We start from the raw sequence: 27,532 nt of genomic DNA, 5'->3' as shown, positions 1-27,532 counted from the left end.
TGACCTTGGCCCAGCATGAGAGTGTTATGGATGGTAAAGGGAAAGTAGAGATACAGGAAAAAAGTCTAAGATCCGGTAGACAATACAAAACAGATACTTCACAACAAAGGAGGGCCTCAACATCCGGACTCACAGGCGCAGCTGCTGCCTCACAAGCAAAACAAAGAATTATGTCATCGGAAGACGCACTGGCTAAGGCACTTGGAAAAATAAATGAATCTTTGGAACATTTAACGAAGCAAGGGGCAGAGACAAGTAAACAAGTTGCTGAAACTAATAAACAAATTGCAGAAACTAATAGGAAAGTTGCAGAGGTTTCAGCAAAAATTGACTTAAACACTACAAGTATAAATGAGCTTGGAAAGAAGGTGAATTCTAACACAGAAACCATCGAAAAATTACTAGAGGAATCAGCTACAACTTGAAAGATTGCAGAGGAGGCCAAGGAAATTGCGACTACTACACAGGAAAAAATCCCACCGGTCATCCAAAAACTGGAGGACCATGATCTGACACTGTCCATGATTGATTTGCAAAGGAAAGAGAAGAATTTGAGAATCAGAGCAGTACCGGAAAGTGAAAGTGACAACTTGGTGGACTTTCTTACAAAAGAATTTTCAGAATTTTGGCAACTGGGCCCAGAGAAGGAAGAATTTAAGATAGTTAGTGCATTTAGACTTGGCACAAGACAAAGAAGGAACAAGGCAAGAGATTGTTTGATAACTTTAAGATCCAAAGAAGAAAGAGATAAAATCTTGAATTTGCACTACCAAAAAACACTGCAAATTGAAGATTCCTATGTGGAGATCTTCAAAGACATACCAAAGTACATTTTGGATGTAAGAACATACTATAGAGATCTGGTCATCTTGCTAAAAAGAAACAGTATACTCTTCAGGTGGGAATTCCCTCAAGGCCTATCCTTTAAATACAAAGGAAGGAAAATAAGAATAAGGACAGTGGGTGACAAAGATAAATTTATGAGAGACCACGAGGAGGACCTGCAGAAAGAGGTGGAATCTGGACAAGAACCAACTTCACCAAGAAAAGGAATGCTAGACATTGCAAATTTATCATTTGGACTGCAACCACCGACCCAAGAAGAACAACTTTTTGGAGCTGTAGGAGGAAAGAGTAAATAACATCATCATGGCGTTGCAACTTCTTAGCTGGAACTGTAATGGTCTGAACATACCCCGGAAGAGAAAAAGCATTTTTCATATATTAAAGAAAGAACAATTGGATTTGATCTGTCTACAAGAGACACATGTGATGAGATCACATAGGAAATTACTCATTAATAAAAGATTGGGACAAGAATTCATTTCGTCGGACAGAGTTAAAAAAAGAGGAGTGGTGATTTATGCAAAGGAAAGATTGTTGCCGAAATTAATTTTTAAAGATGACCAAGGAAGATTTCTTGCAATTGAAATCCAAGCCCAAGGAGAGAAATTTTTGATTGTAGGAATTTATGCACCGAATGAGAGGAAATCTGAATTCTTTAAGAAGTTGCATGAGATTTTGTTGGACTATTTGGATTACAATGTAATTTTGATGGGAGACATGAATGGAGTAGTATCCACAAACATGGACAAAACACAGAGACAGGTAATTACTAAAGATGGAAGACTACCAAAAACCTTTTTTGAAATGACTGACAATATGGACTTGGTTGACATTTGGAGAACAAAAAACCCTCTTGAGAGAGAGGGAACCTTCTTTTCTGAAGCCAAAATGACATGGACTAGAATTGACCAAATATGGGTTACTAGAGGAATGGCTCCAAAGATAAAGAAAGTTGAAATTTGCCCAAAAACTTGCTCTGACCATAACGCCGTAAGGATGGAGATGAAGTTAATGACAGCAGGTTCCTTCAGATGGAGGATGAATGACACCTTATTCAGAGATGAGGAAGGAATCTGGCGGTCGTGTATTCTGTCCGATGCCCGCTTGGCGGGAGGCCATGGCATGACCCTCGGTGACATTAGGGGTGAGCCTATAGTTGGATCGGCATCAACAGGCTCCACCTACTGGTGAATAAACCCACTTGTTCAAATCCAATGCCTAAGCCAATACCTTTTCACTGCTGTAATCAATAAAGTTGTGGCCTTTCCTTGCCCATTAACCTTATATCACGTGTCCGTGTGTATTCTTTCCACATTGCGGGGGTCGGGTCCTCGAACCACAATATGGATTTAGTAGACATTTGGAGAACAAAGAACCCCTTGGGAAGAGAGGGAACCTTCTTTTCTGAGGCCAAGATGACATGGACTAGAATTGACCAAATATGGGTAACTAGAGAAATGGCACCAAAGATAAAGAAAGTTGAAATTTGCCCAAAAACTTGCTCTGACCATAACGCCGTAAGGATGGAGATGAAGTTAATGACAGCAGGTTCCTTCAGATGGAGGATGAATGACACCTTATTCAGAGATGAGGAAGTATATAAAAAGGCCCAAAAGACTTTGAGAGATTACTTTGAAATAAACATGAAGACCAATGTTGAAAAGAGAGTGATCTGGGACGCAAGTAAAGCTGTTATGCGAGGATTCCTGATACAACAAAATGCAATAAAGAAGAGAAGCCAAAACGAGAAGAAAAATAAGATTTTGGAAAAGATAAAAGAAGGGGAAAGGAAATTAAGATCAAAACCAAAGTCTCATGAGATTCTGAAAGAAATTAAGTTGTATCAAATACAATATATGGAATTAATGAATCAATAAATAGAATGGAAAATCAAACAAATGAGACAAAAGACTTGAATCTGCAGATAAATGTGGGAAACTTTTGGCTTGGCAAATAAGGAAAAGACAAAAATTGAATACGGTGACAAACTTAGAAGTAGAAGGAAGGAATATCTACAATCCAACTGAAATCAGAAGATGCTTCCAGAGATATTTCAAACAACTATATTCACAAGGGCCGCAGAAAGAAAGGGACATAGACCGATTTCTTGAAATAAATGGATTACAAAAAATCTCTAATGAAAGTAAATTAGTATTGAACCAGAAAATAACTGAACAGGAAATAGAAGGTGCCATTCAAAACATGCAACTGGGTAAATCTCCGGGACCAGATGGGCTGACTTCCAGATACTACAAAGCCTTGAAGGAGTGGTTATTACAACCTTTGAAGGAAGTCTGCAATGAAAATTTGGGAGGGAAAAGGGCACCAGAAACGTGGAAAGAAGCCTTTATTACACTTATACCGAAGACAGAGACTGAAAAGAGACTCAACTTAAGAACTACCGCCCTATTTCTTTACTAAATGTGGATTACAAAATCTTTGCTGACATTTTGGCTAAGAGATTGAAAAAAGTTTTGATGGAGGAGTTTCACAGAGACCAAGCGGGCTTTCTCCCAAGAAGACATTTGTCAGATAACGTAAGGAATATAATTGACATTTTGGAAAAGCTGGAAGTGAATATAAACACTAAAGTAGTTTTGATATTTGTGGATGCGGAGAAAGCCTTTGACAATATTTCTTGGAGCTTTATGAGGAAGAATCTCCGGGGGATGGGGGTAGGCCAAGAGTTTGAAAATGGTATAGGTGCAATATACTCTGAACAAAAAGCAAAGTTAATTGTAAGCAATGTGGTTACAGAAGAATTCATGATAGAGAAAGGGACACGTCAGGGGTGCCCAATCTCTCCATTACTTTTTATATCAGTCCTGGAGGTTTTGTTGAACATGATTAGAAGGGATCAGCTGGTTAAAGGGGTACAGGTCGGAGCCAAACAGTACAAATTGAGAGCATTTGCTGATGACTTGGTACTTACATTACAAGAGCCAGAATCTAGTACAAAAAGGGTCTTAGAAATAATTCAAGAGTTTGGTCAAGTAGCAGGTTTTAAATTGAATAAGTCAAAAACTAAGGTATTGGAGAAAAACTTAACAGCTTTTGAAAAAGAGAGGTTTCAGAATGAGACAGGATTAACTGTGGTTAAGAATGTGAAATACTTGGGGATCAATATGACAGCTAAAAATGTGAATTTATTTAAAGATAATTATGAGAAAATTTGGACAGAAGTGAAAAAAGACTTAGAAATCTGGTCAAATTTGAAGCTTTCCTTGTCTGGTCGAATTGCGGTTATAAAGATGAATGTATTGCCTAGAATGTTGTTTTTGTTTCAAATATTGCAAATTGTGGACAAGATGGACTGTTTTAAGAAGTGGCAGAAAGATATTTCGAAATTCGTCTGGCAGGGCAAGAAACCCAGAATTAAATTTAAGATTTTAACTGATGCAAAGGAAAGGGGGGGATTTGCCCTGCCAGACCTTAAACTATACTATGAATCGGCAGCTTTTTGCTGGTTGAAGGACTGGCTACTTCTTGAATACACAGATATTCTGGATTTAGAAGGTTTTAATAATACTTTAATAATTGGAAGACACAAGATCTACCCACCTTGGAAGAATGGCAGATGAAGGTGATAGACTATATGGGACTGGCAGAAATGACTGGCAGAATCCGAGACCAGGGGAGAGAGACAGCGGAAGAAGATTGGAAGAAATTTAAGGACTATCTCAAGAAATATTGCAAAGTTAATGAATGTTAGAATGACGTTGGTTTAGAAACTATGTGGTTTCCAGCCGGATTGGATAAGTAGTAAGAAAAGAAGGGTTAAATACTAAATGAAATTAAGGGAAAGGATTTGCTGAATTAATAAAATAGAAATTGGAATACAGAGAGGGGAGGTATGGGGAAGTCGGGAAAGTAAGGTATAAGAAAATAAAGTAATTAAATTATACTTGGTTTTTTTGTGTGTTTGATTGCATTGTTGTTATGTTTTGTTTTTAATATAATTTTTAAAACCTTAATAAATATCTATTAAAAAAAAACAAAATATCCAAAACATAGAAAACCTTCCAAAGTGGGCTCCTGTGTCAAGAATAGAGATTGAGAACCTTATAGCCCAACTAAAACAGGGGAAAGCCCCAGGAGAAGATTTAATTCCTGCTGAGGCCATCAAAAACACCTTGGAGTTTTGGACCCCTATTCTGGCTTCACTATTCACCTGCATTGATACACATCCCCAAAGCATAATTAGTAAATTGTATGAAATGGAAATTTCAGGGCTGGCTGGAACAAGAAAACATACTTGCAGAGGAACAAGCTGGATTTAGGGAAGGCTGTTCTACCATTCACCAATGTTTAGTACTCCGACATCTAATCGAGAAATACTTCTCTCGTAGCATAGTTTCCCTTTATGCTGTCTTTATTGACTTTAAAGCAGCCTTTGACGAGCAGCGCAGGGAGCCGCCGCCGCCTTTAGCAGGGAAGCGTCTCGCTCGGCTTGGCAGGACTTCATATGATGAATCTTTTATTATGGCCAACGACACCTTGGAAGGTTTTCACGAAGTGAATCTACCCCCTCCACGGTCATCTACCGGCTTCATGCCTCAGCTGTGTGCTCCACACCAATTCAGCTGAGTGCCCTGAACGTCTTTGATCTTCCTACACAACCCATCTATTCATCTCCTAGGCAACTCAATTGTGCAGAAGCATCAGGTATCAGCATCAATGTTACAGAAACCATTCCTTGTTCTACCTCAGGACTCCAAGGTGTGTCGTCCAAATATGATAATTCCAGAAAGGCAAGCAGCAATGCCGAGAGAGAATTTTTGTTGGGAGCAACCATAACAGACTCCACTGAAGGAAGTGATGATGTTTTGGGACTGAGCACAGTCTGTCTCACCTACAGAGCCCATCGGTTTTGGAAGTCAAAGAAAAGGGCTATGGAAGATTAAAAGAGGAGCTTGCTAAAGCTCAGAGGGAGCTGAAACTGAAAGATGAAGAATGCAAGAGGCTTTCTAAAGTGTGCGACCAACTCGGGCAGTAATTGGAATAACTTACTGCCAGCCTCTTTGAGGAAGCACACAAAATGGTGAGGGAAGCAAACATAAAGCAGGCGACAGCTGAAAAACAACTGAAAGAAGCACATGGAAAAATTGATGTACTTCAGGCCGAAGTAGCAGCCCTGAAAACGTTAGTGCTGTCCACTTCGCTGACGTCGCCCACAAAAGAGCTTCAAAAAAGGCCATGCAAGGAACAAGAGTATGAGCAGTGCAATGGGGGTCAGCAACCAGGATGTCGCCATGATGCAGCCAATTGTGAAAGACTGCAAAGAGGCTGACTTAGCTCTGTATAACGAATTCAGGTCCTGGAAGGATGATCCCACTATGGACAGGGCATGCCCTTTCCTGGATAAAATCTATAAGGAAGATATATTTCCGGTTTTGACCTTCTCAAAAAGTGAGCTGGCATCTGCTGTCTTGGAAGTTGTGGAAAACAATACCTTAGGTATTGAACCAGTTGGCTTGCAACCTGTTCGATTTGTGAAAGCTTCTGCAGTTGAATGTGGAGGACCAAAGAAATGTGCTCTCAGTGGACAAAGTAAAACATGCAAGCATAGAATCAAGTTGGGGGACTCAAGCAACTATTACTATATTTCTCCTTTCTGTAGATATAGGATTACTTCTGTATGTAACTTCTTCATGTACATTTGATATATACAGCAGGGGCTTGTGAAGCAGCAAGATGTGAATCAGAAGTTTTGGGAGGTTATTCAGCTGAGGAAAGAGATGTCACTGGCAAAACTTGGATATTACAAGGAAGAGCTGTAACTGCTACATTTCTGGTGCTTGCATGCGCTTCCATAAATGTACGTATCTTCAGAGTGGTTCAAAATCCTTGTCACGACATTGATATTTATTTTGAAAAGGGTCCAAGGCTTCTCCTTCTGTGCAAATTGCGCTACATACTTTTGGAGTTCAGCAAGATTATTTTATTTTAGGATGGACATTATTGTTTCGTTTGAAAGGAAGGCAAGAGGATTTTCAGGTGTACTATAGTGATTGTAACTTTAGCAGTTGAGAAATGCAGGTTTGATGCTGTTCAGATATTGTGTTCATTTTTGTGTTCTGGAGAGTTTATAATGTAGGATTTCAACTTAATAAAAGTTAACTAAAAAAAATAAATAAAAGCAGCCTTTGACACCATATCCAGAGCTAAATTATTGGAAAAATCAGAGGCCTCTACACTCGACAGGCACTTGCTATATTTAATACACATGAAGGGATGTGGCTAAAAGTGCAACATAACTTCCAGGGCCATCTCTCCAATGCTATTGGAACTGAGAAAGGTGTCAAATAAGGGTGCATACTGGCTCCACTCTTATTTAACTTCTATTATTAATGATATGGAACCTTATCTGCATAATGTGAACTTCCCAGTTGCTGGATCGTCACCTTGTCGTGGTGAATGGGCTTGCATGTTCCTATGACCCTTGTGAGCAAAGGCGTCGGGAATCTTGTACTCCCAGCAGGGTCACCCAAGGCGGTAAGGTAAAAGGGAAGGAGCTAGACAAAGAATGATCCAAGAAGTCCTCAACGGCAGAACAGGCGGATGATAACAAGCGGTATGTTACAACAGCTATGAAGACGGATGAAGGCTGCAGCAGATAGGAATCTACCGGTTTGTCGTGACTACTTCATGCCATCGGAACAGAGCCCTACTGTGAAGACTGTGCGTTGGTCAGCGTGCACTGATCTACACACATAAAACAAATTCACGCACAGGCGTCTTCCAAAAACCCAACCCAAGCCCCCAAAGTCCCATGGCAATCGGCAAATGATAACGGGGGGAGGATTGTGAAATCTGGAAACCCCTAGTCATGAATAATAATAATAATAATAATAAATTTTATTTATATCCCGCCCTCCCCAGCCGAAGCCGGGCTCAGGGCGGCTAACAACAATCAACAATCAAATTCTAAAAAACACATTCTAAAAATATTTCATTATAAAAATCAATTAAAATCAAATTAATGGCAACTAATTAAGCAAGATTCTAAGCAGGTTGCCAGAGGAGGGAGTCAGGCTGCGCCCTGGCCAAAGGCCTGGTGGAACAACTCTGCGGAAGGATGTCAGGTCCCGCAGGGCCCTAGTCTCTTGTGACAGAGCGTTCCACCAGATTGGAGCCGCAGCCGAAAAGGCCCTGGCTCTAGTTGAGGCCAGCCTAACCTCTCTGAGGCCTGGGACCTTGAGGATGTTATTATTTGCAGACCGTAGGTTTCTCTGTGGGGCATACCAGGAGAGGCGGTCCCGTAGGTACGAGGGTCCTAGGCCGTATAGGGCTTTAAAGGTTAAAACCAGCACCTTAAACCTGATCCTGTACTCCGCCGGGAGCCAGTGCAGCTGGTATAGTACCGGATGAATGTGATCTCGCAGCGAAGACCCCATAAGGAGTCTCGCTGCAGCATTCTGCACCCGCTGGAGTTTCTGGGTCAGTCTTAAGGGCAGCCCCACGTAGAGCGAGTTACAATAATCCAGTCTGGAGGTGACCGTCGCATGGATCACAGTGGCTAGGTCAGGGCGAGAGAGATAAGGGGCCAACTGCTTAGCTTGGCGGAGATGAAAAAATGCCGCCTTTGTTATAGCTGTAATCTGCGCCTCCATAGAGAGGGAGGTATCGAAGATTACACCCAAACTCTTAACGGACGGTGCTGGCACTAATTGCACCCCCGCAAGAGATGGGAGTTGCCCCCTCAATCCCATATCATCCTGCCCCAGCCAGAGGACCTCTGTCTTCGAAGGATTTAACTTCAACCGGCTCCCACGTAACCATCCAGCCACAGCTTCCAGACATCTCGCCAGTGTATCGGGGGCTGAGTCAGGATGGCCATCCATCAACAGATAGAGTTGGGTGTCATCGGCATACTGATGGCAACCCAGCCCAAAACTCCGGACAAGCTGGGCGAGGGGGCGCATAAAGATGTTAAAAAGCATCGGGGAGAGAATCGCACCCTGAGGCACTCCACACACCAAGGAGTGGCGCGATGACAATTCCCCCCCGAGCGCCACCCTCTGTCCCCGACCAGAGAGAAACGAGCGCAGCCATTGAAGGACTGTGCCCTGGATCCCCACGTCGGCAAGGCGGTGGTCCAGGAGTTCGTGATCGACCATGTCGAAGGCTGCTGACAGATCTAGAAGAATCAGCAGCCCCGACCCGCCTCGATCCAGCTGCCTACGGAGATCATCTGTTAGGGCGACCAGAGCCGTCTCGGTCCCATGACCAGCACGGAAGCCGGACTGGAATGGATCCAGAGCAGATGTTTCATCCAGAAACCTACCAAGCTGTTCAGCAACCGCTCTGAACCAGCACAGTTGTTCTGACTCAAGGAACGAGGCAGTTGAGCAGCTCGGCAGCTGTATCCATGACTGAGCAGCCCTTTTTAGGATCCACTCTGCTCATCCCAAAAACAGGGAGGGGCTAGAAAAGGTGCCCTAAACATAGTCTGCCCCCCCTTCTCCCTGACTGGATTACCGCACCCAGTGGGGTCACCACCTAGCGGTCGTAAAAGACAACTGAACTTTGGAACATGGAATACAGTGGTGCCCCGCAAGACGAACGCCTCGCAAGACAGAAAACCTGCTAGACGAAAAGGTTTTCCGTTTTGGAGGCGCTTCGCAAAACGAATTTCCCTATGGGGTTGCTTCGCAAGACGAAAAAATCTTGCGAGTCCCCGCGGTTTTTTTTTGCTCCCCCCCTTTTCCTAAGCCGCTTAACAGCTGATCCGCTGATAAGCCGCTTAACAGCTGATCGCTAGAAGCCGCTAGACCGCTGTAGCGCTAATCCGCTAAGCTGTCAATGGGCTTGCTTCGCAAGACGAAAAAACCGCTAGACGAAGAGAATCGCGGAACGGATTCTTTTCGTCTTGCGAGGCACCACTGTATATGGACTTTGTCAGATAACACAGATAGTGAGCATCCTGAACGCAGAACTGCCATCATTGCAAGAGAGCTGCAACGTTTTAACATCAATATTGCAGCGCTTCACGAGATTCAAAGAGAAGGCAAGGGACAAGTGAAGGAAGAAAAAGGAGGCTACACTTTCTTCTGGAAAGGTCTATCTGAACAAGAACATTGAATACATGGGGTAGGCTTCTCTATCAAAAACGACCTTGTGAAGCTCCTGTCAGAAGTCCCCACCGGCATTAATGAGCGACTCTCAACCTTTTGAATAAAGCTCACCAAAAACCAACAGGCTACTATTATAAGCACTTATGTACCAACACTGGATGCCGACAAACACATTAAAGAAAATTTTACTCTCAGCTATATACCGTCCTATCAGAGACGCCGAAGGAAGAGAAAATTATCCTGCTGGGTGATTTTAATGCAAGAGTTGGGCAAGATTTCAATCTGTGGCCTGGGACTATTGGGAAAGAAGGAATTGGCAACAGCAACCAGAATGGAATCTTACTTTTGACGATATGTGCAGTGCACAACCTTGTTATTACCAACACACTCTTTTGACAGAAAAATAAATTTTAAACTTCATGGAGGCATCCTCGGTCAAACCATTGGCACCTCTAAGACTATGTTATTGTCCATGCTAAAGATTGACGTGATGTGCTCCTTACCAGAGCTATGATGAGCGCCGACGACTGCTGGACAAATCACCGACTAATACACTCCACAATGGCTATCAAGATTATACCTCAACGCAGGCTTCAAGGAAGGAAACCAAGGCGCAAAATGAACACTCAAGCCCTTCAAGATCCCATTAAGCGGGATTGCTTCCAAATGACTCTTAAGGACCATCTGCTTTCAGAATTCCCTGATAACATCGAGGAACACTGGACCAAGCTAAAAACATCCATTATTGCAGACTGTGAACAAACTATTGGATACCAAACCAAGAAACACCAGGACTGGTTTGATGAGAATGACAGTGAGATTGAACACATGACTGACAAGAAAAGGAAGGCCTTTCAGATCTGGCAAAGAGATAGAAACTGTGCCACGAAGAAAAAAACTTATGCCAACGCTAAGGCTGAGGTTCAAAGAAGAACCAGAGAACTAAAAAACACCTGGTGGATGAAAAAAGCTCAAGAGATCCAGCACTTAGCCGACACTCATGATTCACAGAGTTTCTTTAAAGCTACAAAGACCGTCTATGGGGCAATAAATCATGGCATATGCCCCCTACGCTCAGCAGACAGTATCACACTTCTAATAGATAAAGAAGCTATTGCACTGCGCTGGAAAGAACATTACCAACATCTCCTCAACCGTAACTCCCCCGTAGCTGCTGAGGTCCTCTTACAAATTCTGCAAAAACAAGTTAGAGATGAGCTTGCAGTATCTCCAAATCTGGGAGAGTTGTGTACAGCGATTAACCAAATGAAAAACAACAAAACCAGTGAACCTGATGGGATACCTGCTGAAATCTTTGAAGTGGGCGGAATTGAACTTAAACAACAACTTCACAAGCTCATCGAAAAAAATTGGGAAAGAGAAGAGATCCCAGCAGACTTTAGGGATGCCAAAATTACCAATCTCTTTAAAAATGGTGACAGAACTGATTGTAGAAACTATTGAGGCATCTCTCTGTTAGCTGTGGCCGGCAAAATTATTGCAAGGATCTTAGCAAACCTTGTCTCAACAATATCCGAGGTGACCCTTCCTGAATCCCAAAATGGTTCTCAGCCTTCTAGGGGGACAGTGGACATGATTTTCACAGCTCAACAGCTTCAAGAAAAATGCAGAGAGCAAAACCAAGCCCTGTATATGGTGTTTATTGACCTGACTAACGCTTTCGACACTGTAAATCGTAATGCCCTGTGGACTGTCCTTCTGAAAATTGACTGCCCAGATAAATTTGTAAACATCATTTGGCTCCTCCATGATAACATGACAGCAACAATCGCAGATAACTATGGCTTTCAAAGTGAATCATTCACAGTGGGATCTGGTGTTAAACAGGGTTGTGTTATTGCCCCAACTCTATTCATTATTTTCATTGCCATGATCCTACACTTTGTCGAAGGGAAACTCCCCACCAGAGTAGAAATCATATATCGAACAGATGGAAAGCTCTTAAATCTGAGCAGGCTGAAAGCAAAGACTAGGTTACCGTAACATCCGTCATAGAGCTTCAGTATGTTGATGACAACGTAGTGTGTGCACGCTCAAAGGATGACCTCCAAACGATCCTAAATATCTTTGCAGAAGCTTACGAAAAGCTTGGCCTATCACTCAACATCCAAAAAGCCAAAGTGCTGCACCAACAAGTACAAAATAACCCTTCTGCAGCACCACAAATCCAACTCAATGGTGTAACTTTGGAAAATGTCAACCACTTCTCCTACCTAGGCAGTTATCTTTCCACAAGGGCCAACATTGATGCCGAAATCCAGCATCGCCTGAGCTCTGCGAGTGTGACTTTCTCCCAATTGAAGTGCAGAGTGTTTGAGGACCAGGACATTCACAGGAAAACCAAAATGCTTGTTTACAAAGCTATTGTACTACCAACCTTACTATATACTTGTGAAACATGGACCACTTATAAATGCCATTTCCAACTCCTCCAAAGATTCCATCAACGGTGTCTCCGAAAAATTTTACACATCACTTTGGAAGACAGGGGAACTAATATCAGTGTACTGGAAGAAGCAAAGATCACCAGTGTTGAAGCAATGATTCTTCAACATCAACTTTGTTGGACTGGTCATGTTGTACGGATGCCTGATGATCGTCTTCCAAAGCAACTAGTCTATTCCAAACTTAAAAATGGAAAGCGTAATGCTGGTGGTCAACAAAAGAGGTTTAAAGACTGTCTCAAGGCAAATCTTTAAAAATGTAGTATAAACACTGACAACTGGGAAACACTGGCCTGCGAGAGCTCCAATTGGAGAACAGCCTTTATCAAAGGTGTCATGGCCTTTAAAGACTTTTGAACTCAGGACGCAAGGGAGAAACATGCTAAGAGGAAGGCACGCTTGGCAAATCCACACCGTGATCAACTCCCGCCCGGAAACCAATGTCCCCACTGTGGAAGTATGTGTGGATCCATAATTGGCCTCCACAATCACTTACGGACTCATTGTTAAAACCATGTCTATGGAAGACAATATTACTCGGCTACGAGTGATCGACAAAGAAGAAGAATGTGAACTTCCATCCCCAAAATTGGCAGGGAAGCATATCGCAGTCCTGCTGTATGCAGATCATACAGCAATTCTTTAAAGAACACCTATAGGCCTTAGAAGAGATATGAAAGTATTCACAGTATATTGTAAGGAGGGCAAATTAGAAGTTAACTGTCAGAAAACTAAAATCATGACACCTGCCCAAAGGCCTAAACTTCTCTCATGGTATATTGATGGCCACAAGATTGAGCAGGTTATCTGCTTTAAATATCTGGGGGTAGTCCTCCATTTTTCCGGAAACAGAAAAGCCCATGTTGATTATTCAGCTGAGAATGCACAGAGAAGCTCAACTGCCATACTTAAATACTTTAGGACCAAAGGTGGACATTATAGACCTGCAGCCTTAAAACTGTTTAAAGCCAAGTTGGTTGCACGGTTTTTATATGGTGCCCAACTAGGCTCCTTCACTAATCTCACATTATTGGGAGTAGTACAATCTAAGTTCCTAAAATCAACTTTTAAAGTGCCAGAGTATTTCTCAAATGCTACCTTATGTCTTAAAACAGAGCAGAGAGTGTGGATGGCCATACTTAACTTCTGGCTATCTTTTTACCAATAATGATAATAATAATTATAAAAATATAATTATCTCCATAGGCAGTTGGACCGAGCCGCGTCGGGGCTGTTGATTCTCTAAGATCTGTCAGCAGCCTTTGACATAGTTGATCACGAACTTCTGGAACGCAGCCTCACCAACATGGGGATTTGCGGCACAGTCCTTCAATGGCTGTGCTCGTTCCTTTCTGGTCGGGGACAGAGGGTGGCGCTGGGGGGGGCAGGAAGCTGTCATCATGCTACTCCTTGGTGTATGGAGTACCACAGGATGCAGTTCTCTCCCCAATGCTTTTTAACATCTTTATGCACCCCCTTGCCCAGCTTTTCCGGAGCTTTGGCTTGGGTTGCCATCAGTATGCTGATGACGCCTAACCCTATCTGTTGATGGACGGCCACCCTGACTTGGCCCCAGACACACTGATCAGATTTTTGGAAGCCATGGCTGGATGGCTACGGGGGAGCTGGATGAAGTTAAATCCTTTGAAGACAGAGGTCCTTTGGCTGCGTCGGGACGATATGCGGTTGGGGACCTAGCTCCCATCCCTTGCGGGGGCGCAATTAGTGCCAGCGCTTTCCGTCAAGAGTTTGGGTGTAATCTTCAACACCTCCCTTTCTATGGAGGTGCAGGTTACAGCTACAACAAATGCGGCATTTTTCATCTCCGCCAAGCTAAGCAGTTGGCTCCTTACCTCTCTCACCCTGACCTTGCCACTGTGATCCATGCGACAGTCACCTCCAGACTTGATAATTGTAACTTGCTCTACGTGGGGCTGCCCTTGAAACTGACCCAGAAACTCCAGCGGGTGCACAATGCTGCGGCGAGACTCCTCACGGGGGCCTTGCCGCGGGAGCACCTTCATCCGGTGCTATACCAGCTGCACTAGCTCCTGGTGGAGTACAGGATCAGATTTAAGGTGCTGATTTTAATAATAATAAAACTGGCTGGGTTTCTCCAGCCACTCTGGGCAGCTTCCAACAGAATATTAAAATGCAATAATCTATTAAACATTAAAAGCTTCCCTAAACAGGGCTGCCTTCAGATGTCTTCTAAGAGTCTGGTAGTTGCTTTCCTCTTTGACATCTGGTGGGAGGGCGTTCCACAGGGTGGGTGCCACTACCGAGAAGGCCCTCTGCCTGGTTCCCTGTAACTTGGCTTGTTGCAGGGAGGGAACCACCAGAAAGCCCTCGGCACTGGACCTCAGTGTCCAGGCAGAACGATGGGGGTGGAAACGCTCCTTCAGGTATACCAAACCGAGGCCGTTTAGGGCTTTAAAGGTCAGCACCAACACTTCGAATTGTGCTCGGAAACATACTGGGAGCCAATGTAGGTATTTCAAGACAGGTGTTATGTGGTCTCGGCGGCCACCCTCAGTCACCAGTCTAGCTGCCGCATTCTGGATTAGTTGTAGTTACCTTCAAAGGTAGCCCCATGTAGAGTGCATTGCAGTAGTCCAAGCGAGAGATAACTAGAGCATGCACCACTCTGGCGAGACAGTCTGCGGGCAGGTAGGGTCTCAGCCTTCGTACCAGATGGAGCAGAATTAACCTGCGCCTCCATGGACAGCTGTGAGTCCAAAATGACTCCCAGGCTGTGCACCTGGTCCTTCAGGGGCACAGTTACCCCATTCAGGACCAGGGAATCCTCCACACCTGCCCGCCTCCTGTCCAGCAAAAACAGTACTTCTGTCTTGTCAGGATTCAATCTCAATCTGATAGCCACCATCCATCCTCCAACTGCCTCCAGACACTCACACAGGACCTTTACCGCCTTCACTGGTTCTGATTTGAAAGAGAGGTAGAGCTGGGTATCATCCGCATACTGATGAACACCCAGCCCAAACCCCCTGATGATCTCTCCCAGCGGCTGCATGTAGATGTTGAAAAGCATGGGGGAGAGGTCAGAACCCTGAGGCACCCCACAAGTGAGAGCCCAGGGGTCTGAACACTCATCTCCCACCACCACTTTCTGAAAACGGACCAGGAGGAAGGAGCGGAACCACTGTATAACAGTGCCCCCCAGCTCCCAGCCCATCTAGACGGTGCAGAAGGATGTTGTGATCGATGGTGTCAAAAGCCGCTGAGAGATCCAGCAGAACTAGGAAACAGCTCTCACCTTTTTCCCTAGCCCTCCGGAGATCACTGACCAGTGCGACCAAGGCAGTTTCAGTCCCATCATGAGGCATGAATCCCAACTGGAAGGGATCCAAATGGCCTGCTACTTCCAGGCGTGCCTGGAGTTGTTCAGTAACCACTCTCTCAATCACCTTGACCAAGAATGGAAGATTTGAGACTGGGCGATAGTTGGCCATATTGGCCGCATCTAAAGATGTTTTTTTAAGAAGCGGTTTAATGACCGCCTCTTTCAGCGCGTCTGGGAAGGCTCCCTCACAGAGAGAAGCGTTTAAAACCCTGCGAAGCCCATTGCCCAGCCCTTCCCAGCTAGTTTTTATAAGACAGGATGGGCAAGGATCAAGGAGACAGGTGGTTGGTTTCACTCGTCGAAGCAGCCTGTCCACATCCTTGGAGGTAACAGATTGGAATTGATCCCACACAACTTTAATAGAGAGGACTGTACCACTCTACAGCCCCAGCCCTGCTCCCACAGTGGAGTCTACCTCTTCCTGAATCTGAGCGACTTTATCTGCAAAAATCTTTGCAAAATCATTGCAGGAGATCATGTGGCCCGTACTGGGCCCCAGTGTAGCAGGTGGTTCCGCTAAATTGCGAACCACCTGAAAAAGTCTCCTGCTGCTGTTTTCTGCAGATGCAATAGAGGCAGTGAAAAAAGTCTTCTTCGCCATCACTACCGCCACTTGGTAGGCTCAGCACTGAGCTCTAACCCGTGTCCGGTCAGCTTTAGAATGAGTTATCGGCCACTGGCGCTCTAGCTGTCTCAGCGATTGTTTCATTGCCCTCAGATCCATGGAAAACCATGGGGCTGTCCGGGCACCATGCAATCGGAGAGGACGCTTCAGAGCCAAACAGTCAATATCCCTGGTTAGCTCCACATTCCAATGGGCCACCAGGGAATCAGCTGAAAGGCCATCAACATGGGATAAAGCACCCCCTTCCACTCTCTGGAAATCATTTGGATCCATTAAATGGCGGGGGCGGACCATCTGAATTGGTCCCACCTCCCTGCAGAGGGGAAAGGTCGCGGAGAAGTCCAGTTGCTCCCTTAAGGTCTGCAAATAATAACACTCTGAAGATCCCAGGCCCCAGGGAGATTAGACTGACCTCGACTAGAGCCAGGGCCTTTTCGGCCGTGGCCCCGGCCTGGTGGAATGCTCTCTCACAAGAGACCAGGGCCTTGCAGGATTTGACATCTTTACGCAGGGCCTGCAAGACAGAGCTGTTCCGCCAGGCCTTTGGTTAGGGTTCAGTCTGGTTCTTTTGTTTCTGTAGAAGAACAAGCATTAAAGAGGCCCTAGCCTGCTCACAGGTCCTTTATAAAACCAGTGGTAACATTTGGTCCTGGAGAATATTAACCACTCTCAATTTTACCTGTGGACTGCCATCTGCCCAGATTTTAATTTGCTCTGAACTAATTTTAAGATGTATTTTAATTAATTGGTTGCCTGTTTTATGTTCTTTGTATACTGTGTTAGTTTTATGATGTTAGCCACCCTTAGCCTGGCTCCGGCCGGGGAATGCGGGGTACAATTTCTTTCTTTTCTCTTCTCTTCTCTTCTCTTCTCTTCTCTTCTCTTCTCTTCTCTTCTCTTCTCTTCTCTTCTCCTTTTCCTTTTCCTTTTCCTTTTCCTTTTCCTTTTCCTTCTTTCCTTTTCCTTCTTTCCTTTTCTTTCCTTCTTTCCTTTTCTTTCCTTCTTTCCTTCTGACTGGCTTTCCCCAACCATTTATACCTCATATGGCCTTGTCCCCCTAATTATAAAGGATGACTTTCCAATAACATGGAAGAGAACTCTAGGTCTTAGCCTGCAGCTTTTACTTGGCATGGGCTATGAACAGGCCAAAGAAACAATTAAACAGTGTGTGGTTGATACAGAACATCAGTCAGATCTAGCCAGGTCCTCAAATTTTATTATCAGTGAAACCAGTAGGTACCTCACCTCTCCAATGGCATATTTAACCAATCTTTAAATACCAAAACAGCAAAGAGCTTTCACTCTGTCTCTTTGCCAGGCTCTCCCTTCAGCCATCCAGGAATATTGTTTTAGGAAGACACCTTATGAGGAGAGAAAGTGCCCCTGTGGCTCTGGGCACATAGAAACAACTGAACATGGTTTTTTTCCATTGCCAGTATTATACTAATATACATGCCAGGTTTATTCTGCCAATAATACACAAATTTCCAGGACACACAGGGCAATTCTATATCTCCTTACTGCTCCAAGATATAAACCCGGATATAACATACACAGTTGCCAGATATTGTGCGGCTATGTGAGGATGGTATGTGCCACATGATTTATGTGCTTTTATGTGTTTTTATCTTACGCTGGTCTATCGTAATTAAGAGAATAAGTATGTCTATCCCCTACTTCTACAGTTGCCCTATTGCCTATTTAGCATGCTTTATATTTATGTATGTAGATGCTCTTACCTTATGCTAGTCTATGGCCATAATAAATTCTTCTTCGTTATTTTACCAGTAGCAGACACTTGATATAATGCAAATTTGTTTAAAAATATGTTGCAACTGAGCTAGTTCCTGCAAGTCCTGACAGACATTGTGGACAGCAACATGACATTTAATTAAAATATTTTATTTATGGCAATACTGTATATTCATGAATATGAACAGTTAATATGTCAAATTGTGTTTGCCACTATTTAATTGCCTATGCATACATGGACTAGTTTAACCTAACTAGTTAAATCCAAAGAGAAATATTTAAGTATAAGTCATACCTAATGGTGAAGGCTTCTGAATTATTTCAGTGTTGGTCACTTTTAAAGATGTCACATTGAAGACATGACTTTGAGCTTTTTCTGCTAGACTATGGCATTTCATTGTTGAAAAGTACACCAGAGCTCTTCTCTTTCCTCGCCCTGTGGTGCATTGCATACTAGATAATACTTGTTTTCATTGCAGTTCTATGACTGCTTTACAACAATATGGTTTCATTAAATAAACAGTTCTGAATTTTTTAAGTACTTTGTGTTTTAGGTGTGCTAAGGAATCTACGCACAAGGACTTCAAGAAGGCAGTTGGGGCGTTCTCAGTAACATATGATTCTGAAGCCCATCAACTTATAATTTTGGTAAGTATTTCTGCTGTTGAGATGTACTCAGACTGTCTTACATTGAATGTGATAATGATCAGAGATCTATTCTCTCCCCCCCCCCCCATTCTTTAGTCTATCAATGAGGTAACAATGAAACGTGCAAATATGCTCATTGATATTCACTTTCGAAGTCTTCGCACCAAGTTATCACTGATAATGAGAAATGAAGAAGCAAGCAAACAATTAGAGGTACTGTATCAGTTTGTATCTGAAAAACTATTATAAAACTCCACTAATGTATTTGTTGTACTAGTCATCTCTGTGGAGTCTCTTTTTTGGTGGCTTCTATGTAGAAATGGAAAAATAAGAATTTAACAAAGAAATGATCCATAGTAAAAATACTGAGAGTATGATGCTGAAAACAGTTCAGGCATATTATTCATTTTAGCTTATTAGCCCACTCTGTCCCAAAGAGGTACATAATGCTTTCATATTTAATTCAGTGCTAGCAATAGCCCTTGAGATAGGTTACTGTAGTTTCCATTTAACCTACTGGAAATTGAAGTTGGCTCACTTGTCCAAGAATAACCATTGAGTCCATATACCGTATTTTTCGCCCTATAGGGCGCACTGGCCCATAGGGCGCACCTAGGTTTTTTTTAGGAAATAAATAAATAATTCCCCCCCCCAGCCGCGGTGCTGGGGTGGGGGAAGCCCGAGCTTCCCCTGACCCCAGCCCCCAGAACAGGCTGCTATCTGCAAGCCTTGCGAGCCCGGCGGGAACTCCCGCCGGGCTCACAAGGCTTGCAGACGTCTGCCCGTAGCCCAGGGCGCGCTCCGGAGCGCTCCCCGTGCTTCTGGCTGCAGCCTGCTGCCCACAAGCCTTGCAAGCTTGGCGGGAACTCCCGCGGGCTCGCAAGACTTGCGGATAGCTTCCTGAAGCTCTCCAGGCTTCAGCGAAAGCCTGCATTCGCCCCATAGGACGCACACACATTTCCCCTTCATTTTTGGAGGGGAAAAAGTGCGTCCTATAGGGCGAAAAATACGGTAATTTGAACGCAACTTAACATTTGAAATGGTGAATACCCTAAAATGCTAGCCGATTACATGCACATAACTGCTTTGCTACTTTAAGTGATTTTATTTGGTACTTTTTAAGGGGTTCTCAGTGAGTGAATTTCAGTTCTAACCAAGAATGCATCTTTCTACAGAGTTCAAGACAGCTTGCTTCACGATTTCATGAGCAGTTCATTGTATGTGAAGATCTAATGGGTCTGGCCATTGGCACTCATGGTGCTAATATTCAGCAAGCCAGAAAAGTACCGGGTGTGACAGCTATAGATCTTGATGAAGACACTTGTACATTCCATATTTATGGGGAGGTGAGGTGCATCTGTTTTTTGTGAAACTGATTCTAGGAAACTGCAACCCTTTAACAGCCACACACACACACACACACACACACACACACACACACAGTATTGCACATATACATAAATCAAAATGCACAAACTTAAACAAAAAAAGAAAATACAAAAACTTAAGTAGAGAGAGCAAAAAAGAAAGGAGTAAAAGCAGAAACACCAGAAAGGAAGAATTTATATCTTAGATGTTAGATTTATATCTTCTTATATCTGTCAGCTTTGCGAGTTCCAAGTACTCGCACAGTTTGCACAACCATTCTTCTTTGGTTGGTATATGATCTTGCTTCCATGCTGCTTCCATGCTCCATGCTGCTGACGTTGCATAAAGAAATAGTCTTGTTTTCACTTTAGGGATATTGTTTGTCAAAATTCCCAAAAGAAATTCTTCTGGTTTTTTGTTGAATGTAATTTTTAATAACTTCTTCATCTCCTCATAGGTTGTGTCCCAGAACTTTCGCGTCTCTGGGCACGCCCACCACATATGGTAAAAGGTTCCTACTTGATTTTTGCACCTCCAACACTTGTTGTTATGAGTTTTATTAATTTTTGCCAGCTTTCCAGGGGTCCAATACCACCTGTATTGCATTTTCATGAGATTTTCTCTTATTAAGTAGCAAGCTGTAAATTGTATATTCTTTGTCCATAGTTCTTTCCATTTATGCAATTCAATTGTGTGGCCTGTATCTTGTTCCCATTTTATCATAACGTCTTTGATTTCTTCATCTTTTAACTGCCAATTTAACAGAAACTTACACATTTTGGATAAAGTCTTTTGATTATTATATAGGATTTCTTTCTCCTGGTTCAATATTTCATTATCAAAACCCTTCCATCTTTTATCTTTTTCAAAGACCGCTTTTAATTTACAATACTCTAATCAAGTTAATCCCATCTTTTTTATTTCTTCAAAGTTCTTTAATTTTGGGGTAATTACTTATTTCCTCTACCAAATCCCTATAAATTGGCCAATCATTGCTCATATTCTTCCTATGGGCTGCTATCGATTCAATGGGTGAGAGCTACCAAGGTGTTCTTGTAACCATTAAAGGTTTATTTCCTTACAATGTGATTTATGAATCCCCTATGTGATTTCATTTTATCGTATCCTAAGTACCCGTGCCAGCCGAAAGCATTGTCCCCACCCTCTAAACCCAATAGCTCAGTGTTTTTTTAGCAATATCCGATCCTTTATCCAGGTCCAGCATGACGCGCAGCGTAAATTAATAATGCAGAGTTTTAAAGAATAAAAGCTTTACTGAATTTAAATAAACTTCTTCATAAACAACATGGTTCCGAACAGTTTGGCTGAGATTATATACTGACTCTGCTTACAACTGAAGCAGACAGACTCTCACTGACATCTTACAGAGAGCACAAAGTGAAACTGGCTGCCAGTTCACATGTCAGAGTGACTCAACAGTTAGCAGTTAGGCCTGAATAACTTTAGTAGGCCCAAATGATTGTGCAGTCCCAGCACTTCCCAGCCTGCTTTGCTGCTTCTGCTCTCATGTGTCTTTGTCACATGACACAGCATGCCGCTTCAAAATATAATCTGAGATCTGGGACTGCAAATCCCCCTCTCTCCTTAACCTCTGTTAACAATTTGAATTTTATGCATGGTTTTTTTCCTTGCCAAATAAATTTAGCAAGGTCTTTTTGCCTGTCCTTAAAACATTTTATCTCACTGATTATGGGTAGTGTTTGGAATAGGAAAAGCATATTGGGGAGTACCATCATTTTGATGATAGATACAATATTCTTCCCCACAGGGACAGATTTAGTTTTCCCCTAGTCTCTAGTTCTTTTTTTATTTCTCTCCATTCCCCCCCCCCCCGCATAATTATCTTTATACAGATTTATGTTCTTATTATTAATCCAGACCCCCTGGTAATATGCTTTGCTAGTTATTTTAAGTCCCGTTGCTTTTTCTAATTCATCTTGTTCTTCCTTACATACGTTTTTCGTTAAAAGCTTGGATTTATCTCTGTTAATTTAAACCCTGAGACTTCCCCATATTTTTCCATTTTTAAAAGGGTATCTTGTATACTTTCCATAGGGTTTTCAGTAGTAATAATCACGTCATCAGCAAAGGCTTTGACTTTGTTGTATCGAGTTCCTAAATTTATACTTGTAATCTTTGGGTCCTTCCTTATTGCTACTAAAAGTGTCTCTAAGATGGTGATAAATGGGAGTGGGGAGAGGGGGCAACCTTGTCTTGTCCCTCTTTCAATATTAAATTCTTCAGTAATCTTGTTATTTATAATCAATTTTGCTTTCTGATTCGCATAGATAGCCTTAATTCCATTTGTTATTTTATTTCCATTCATTTGATAGTTTTCACTAGGAAGTCGCAAGAAACCCTATTGAAGGCCTTTTCTGCATCCACCAGTTGCAGCAAAAAGTTACCTTTTTGCTAGGTTTCATTTCTACATATTCCAAGAGGTCAATTATTATTATCCTTGTATTTTTTGTATGTGTCTGCCCAGCAAAAATCCGGCCTGATCACTATTATTTATTCTATTCAAAAAAAGTTTTAATCTATTTGCTAGTACTCCAGTAAATATTTTATAATCTGTATTTAATAGTGATATTGGCCTATAATTTTTGATATTTTCCAAGTCTGATCCCTGCTTAGGTATAAGCGTTATTAAGGTCTCCTTCCATGAACATGGAATTTTTCTTTCCTCAAATATATTGTTCATAACTGTAATGGTTATAGGGGTTGCTCGTGCGTAAGTTGCTGCCACTCCTGGCTAGGTTACCTGGTTGAACCCTTTCTGTCTGGACAGCCCTTCACTTTGTGGCTGTTTCAGTCGCTGGCAGTATCCGTCAGTGGGCGTTTCTTGAACTTCTTCCAGCAAAGAAGTTCTTTGGCGCCAAGTCTCCTCCTACTCTCCCTGCGCGGAAGTCTTCTGCGCAGGGACGGTGTGGGCAGCGGAGGACCCGTGCTCTCTCCGCTGGTCTCCGGTGAAGAGTCCTGGAGCCTCCTCTCCGATTCCTCCATCTGCCCCCCTTCTCCACTGGTGTTATGCTGATTTCCTTCCCCAGCAGATGGGCTGCCTCTCTGCCTGTTGGGACCCTCTCCGGCATCCCTCTGGAGCCTTCCCTCCGCCTCTGGCTCCGATGGCAGTTCCCTGACAATAACCCTTTTCAATTTTGGGAGAATTACCTCCTCTAATTTTTTGTAGTAATTTATTGTAATCCCATTTGGGCCTGATGATTTGCCAATCTTCATTTTCCTTGTAACTTGTGCAATTTCCTCTGCTTCTATACTAGAATTTAAATAATCATATTCTTCTTTTTCAATTACTGGTAATTGTTTTTTTAACAAATATTCCTTTATTTTGTTATCGTCTTTTTGTTCCAATTCAGTCAATTTTTTAATAACATTTTTGCTTTAATTTTTTCGGGGTCAGTTATTTCTTCACATTGGTCTGAGATTTTATTTATAATTCTTTTTGTATGTTTTTCCTTTGTCAACCAGGCCAGCATCTTGCTGGGCTTATTAGCTGATTCGAAATACCTTTGTCTCATCCATTTAATTTTATTTTCCACCTCCTTATTTAATAAATTAAATATATGAGATTGTAGTATCTTTATATTTTGAATTATTTCCCCGTTTTTGGGTTTTTTAATCAATTCTTTTTCATTATTTATCTGTCTGGTTATTTCTTGAATATTTTTGTCTTTTTTATTTTTTATCCTAGACATTTGTTGTATCCCAAAGCCCCTCATGTAAGCTTTACTTGCATCCCAAATTACATTCATGTCTGCGTTTTGTTTTTCGTTTATTTCAAAGAATTCTGCCAACGTTTCTTTTGCTCTTGCCACTAATTGTTCATCTCTCCATATCTCATCATTCAGCCTCCATCTTCCCCTTGTTTGTTTTTTAGTTTTCATATGAATTATTACTGGATTATGGTCTGAGATTGTTCTGCTCAGGATTTCTGCCTTTTCCAAATTAAGAGTCAACCCTTTCGAAATCCAAATTGTGTCTATCCTCCCCACCCCACCCCCGATATTTTAGCTTCAGAGAAATGTGTAATATCCTTCTCATTGGGATGCTTCGTTTTCCAAGTATCATATAGGTTAAAATTTTCTATCATTTTAATTGTATTTCCTATACCAGTGGTTTGCAACCAGTGACCAAGGCACCCTGGGGTGCCTTGAATGATGGTCAGGGGTGCCGTGGGCAATACTGGCCTCTGCCCTTCTTTCCTTCCCTCCCTCCTCTTACGTCTCTGCCTCTTACGTCTCTGCCTCCCAAAGGCTTGCACAGCTGTTTGTTGCAGCAGCCCTGGCTACAAGTTCAGCAGGTGAATAGTGTCTCTGGGGCTGGCCAGGGGGTGCTGGTTGCCAGGAGCTGAAGTGGCCTCTAAGTAAGCAAGCAAGAGGGAGAAGGAGCTCAGCCAGCCAGCCAGTCCGTCATTCCTTGCTGTTGGAAATGGATAGACAAGTCCCAGGCCCCTGTGAGGCAGTGAGAGGAGGCACCTCTCTCTGGAGTGGGGGCAACTCAGAGACCAGGGGTGGCAGCAGCAGCTGCCTGGAGGACTCGCAAGGAGAGGGGAGAGGGAAGGAGGCTGAGGGAACACTCCACAAGGGAGGGTGTTCAAAAAAGGGTGAGAGGCTGCCAGCTGTGCAGGCAAGGGTTGACATAAGTGGGCTCCTGAGCCCCATAGGGGTGCCGCAGAAAGAATGTAGTTTGTCAAGGGACCCGTGGACTCAAAAAGGTTGAAAATCTCTGTCCTATAGGATCAAGATGCAGTGAAGAAGGCAAGAAGTTATCTTGAATTTGCTGAAGATATCATCCAAGTCCCCAGAAACCTAGTAGGTATGTCAATTTGGGCTGTGATTTCAAAGTCAAATCAGTGATTAGTTTTCTTAGAACGAACAGAGAACTATTTGAAAGCATGACTATTTTATTACAGTGGTGCCTCGCTAGACGAAATTAATCCGTTCCGCGATTCTCTTCGTCTAGCGGTTTTTTCGTCTTGCGAAGCAAGCCCATTGACAGCTTAGCGGATTAGTGCTAGAGCTGTCAAGCGGCTTCCAGCGATCAGCTGTTAAGCGGCTTATCAGCGGAACAGCTGATAAGCGGCTTAGCGGCTTAGGAAAAGGGCAAAAAAAGCAAAAAAAAACCGCTGGGGGACGCAAGATTTTTTCGTCTTGTGAAGCAACCCCATAGGGAAATTCGTTTTGCGAAGCGCCTCCAAAACAGAAAAACCCTTTTGTCTAGCGGGTTTTTCGTCTTGCGAGGCGTTCGTCTTGCGGGGCACCACTGTATTTAAGTTTCAGTTGTGATACATGTGTTAAGGTTTCAGATAAAATCCTAACAATGTGAACTATTTAAAGTCCATGCTTATCATCTTAGAACCAAATGGTGACCATTTATCAAACAGATTTACATTAAAATATGCCTTTTAATATAAAAACTGTGAAGGAATTCACTTGGCTTCTGGATTAGACATTATGAATGACATAGGAAGTAATACATTTTATGTTCTTCTGCTACCAAAGCTCTGCAGTGTGTTCAATTATTGAAATATAAATACTTGACTTTGCTAACTAAAGAGCATAATATTTACTTTACATCTTATTGAGAGATTCTATATTGTCCACTGAATAAATCCTTGCTTATCCAATGTTGTGCACATTAAAATCTGGAAGACTTGCCTTTGTTTAATTGAAGTAAGTGTTAACATGTATTGCAGTTTGTCTCCAGTTATGTAATTAATTTATTAAAATATTCATACACTGCTATATCCTGAAAGCCAAGCAGTTTTCAGCATACCTATATATAATAAAAGCACATTAAAAATTTGAGGCCATCAGTTACTGTTATGGAAAGATGTATTCTTAATTACCTTCTTGTACAGAGTCAAACAGAGATCTGCCTCTTGTAGTTAACCAGAAGTTTTAGGTAGTGCTCCTAGGTTGTATAAAGACTCCAGCTATAGTAACTGAGTAGCATGCTTGCTTGTTCAGGGATATGTGATTGAAATTACTGTTATTAAAATGATCCTTTTTTCTTGATGTAAATCATGATCTTAAATATATTGCCTGATTTGAATTAAGACAAATAGACATTGCTGTAAAGAAGCATAAGTATGATGATTAGTGAAGCGCTGTGTGTGTGTGTGCGCGTGCGTGCGTGCGTGTGTGCGTGTGTGTGATTATCAATCACAGGCAAGCTTCTAAGTGCCCTCAACCAAATTGACTTACACGCCCCCTGGAAGGGTGTGCAAAGCTACTGCATCAACACATGGCTGAAACTTTCAAATGGTTGATGAAAGATGTTCTGTGCTGATACTTTTACTAACCTGATCAAACCCCTAAATTCTAGATGTTCTGTATGTCTTAATAGGAAAAGTTATAGGGAAAAACGGAAAACTCATTCAAGAGATCGTGGATAAATCAGGTGTTGTAAGAGTCAGAATTGAGGCTGAGAATGATAAAAATCTTCCAGGAGAAGAGGTATGTGAAATAAACAGGACTTGGTTTATATGCTGTTTTAGATTCAACAAGGTAGCACTGTGCATTTCTGTTATAAAAACTCTACTTACTGGTTCTAAGTACTTGTCATGAGTTTTAGTGTAACACTGGCCAATTACATGCATACAAGTTACAAGAAAAGAGATTTTGACTAAACATTTGAAAGAACTTTTGGAAGTTAAGAGCTGTTTGACAGTGGAATGGACTCCTTTAAAAGGTGGTTTTAAAGCAGAGGTTGGAAGGCCATGTTTCATTTATGATCTAGTTGAGATTCCTGCCTTGCAGGGGGTTGGACTAGATGACCCTCAGGGTCTCTTCCAACTTTACAATTCTGTGATTCCATGGCTACTGAATTTATTTGGTACAGTGGTACCTCAGGTTAAGAACTTAATTCGTTCTGGAGGTCTGTTCTTAACCTGAAACTGTTCTTAACCTGAGGTACCACTTTAGCTAATGGGGCCTCTGCTGCCTCTGTGCCGCCACTGCATGATTTCTGTTCTCATCCTCAAGCAAAGTTCTTAACCCGAGGTAATATTTTTGGGTTAGCGGAGTCTGTAACCTGAAGCGTATGTAACCCGAGGTACCGCTGTACTATCAACTACATGTATAACTGAGCACTTATGGGCCTGTTTTTGGATCAGTCCTACACAACATGTAACCCACCATGACTGCTTGTGTGAGGCTTGTTTGACAAGCACCAGGAGCTCAGTCATCTGGTTGTAGTTTGGGTAGGGTTGCAGGGGTTAGCTAAGTGTATCACAAGTAGGTTCAGACTTCACTGAATTGAATATGGCTCACCATTTACATTGGTAGCATGGGTGCAATCCAGAATCTCATGGTTGCCTTGTGTTTCAATTAAAAGGAAATTCACAGTT

General features: G+C 42.6%; 1 protein-coding gene and 1 pseudogene across 4 annotated transcripts in view; both read left to right on the top strand.

Moving 5' to 3' along the window:
- The window catches only part of LOC310835941 (fragile X messenger ribonucleoprotein 1-like), a 217,997-nt gene that overhangs the window by 94,065 nt on the left and 96,400 nt on the right, over positions 1 to 27,532 (top strand). For all 3 annotated transcript variants that reach the window (XM_083720896.1, XM_083720898.1, XM_083720897.1), the window contains exons 6-10: positions 18,684 to 18,777; positions 18,874 to 18,990; positions 19,953 to 20,123; positions 24,918 to 24,996; positions 26,530 to 26,639. In XM_083720896.1, coding sequence (XP_083577022.1) covers positions 18,684 to 18,777; positions 18,874 to 18,990; positions 19,953 to 20,123; positions 24,918 to 24,996; positions 26,530 to 26,639 — 571 coding nt within the window. The remainder of the gene's footprint in view (positions 1 to 18,683; positions 18,778 to 18,873; positions 18,991 to 19,952; positions 20,124 to 24,917; positions 24,997 to 26,529; positions 26,640 to 27,532) is intronic.
- LOC310835966 (rab-3A-interacting protein pseudogene) lies at positions 5,363 to 6,956 on the top strand (annotated as a pseudogene). The gene has a single exon. The product of its transcript is annotated as a rab-3A-interacting protein pseudogene (transcript).

Source organism: Podarcis gaigeae, assembly GCF_964106915.1.
Source record: "Podarcis gaigeae genome assembly, chromosome: W".
NCBI lineage: Eukaryota > Metazoa > Chordata > Lepidosauria > Squamata > Lacertidae > Podarcis > Podarcis gaigeae.
This window is presented reverse-complemented; position numbering and strand designations above follow the sequence as displayed.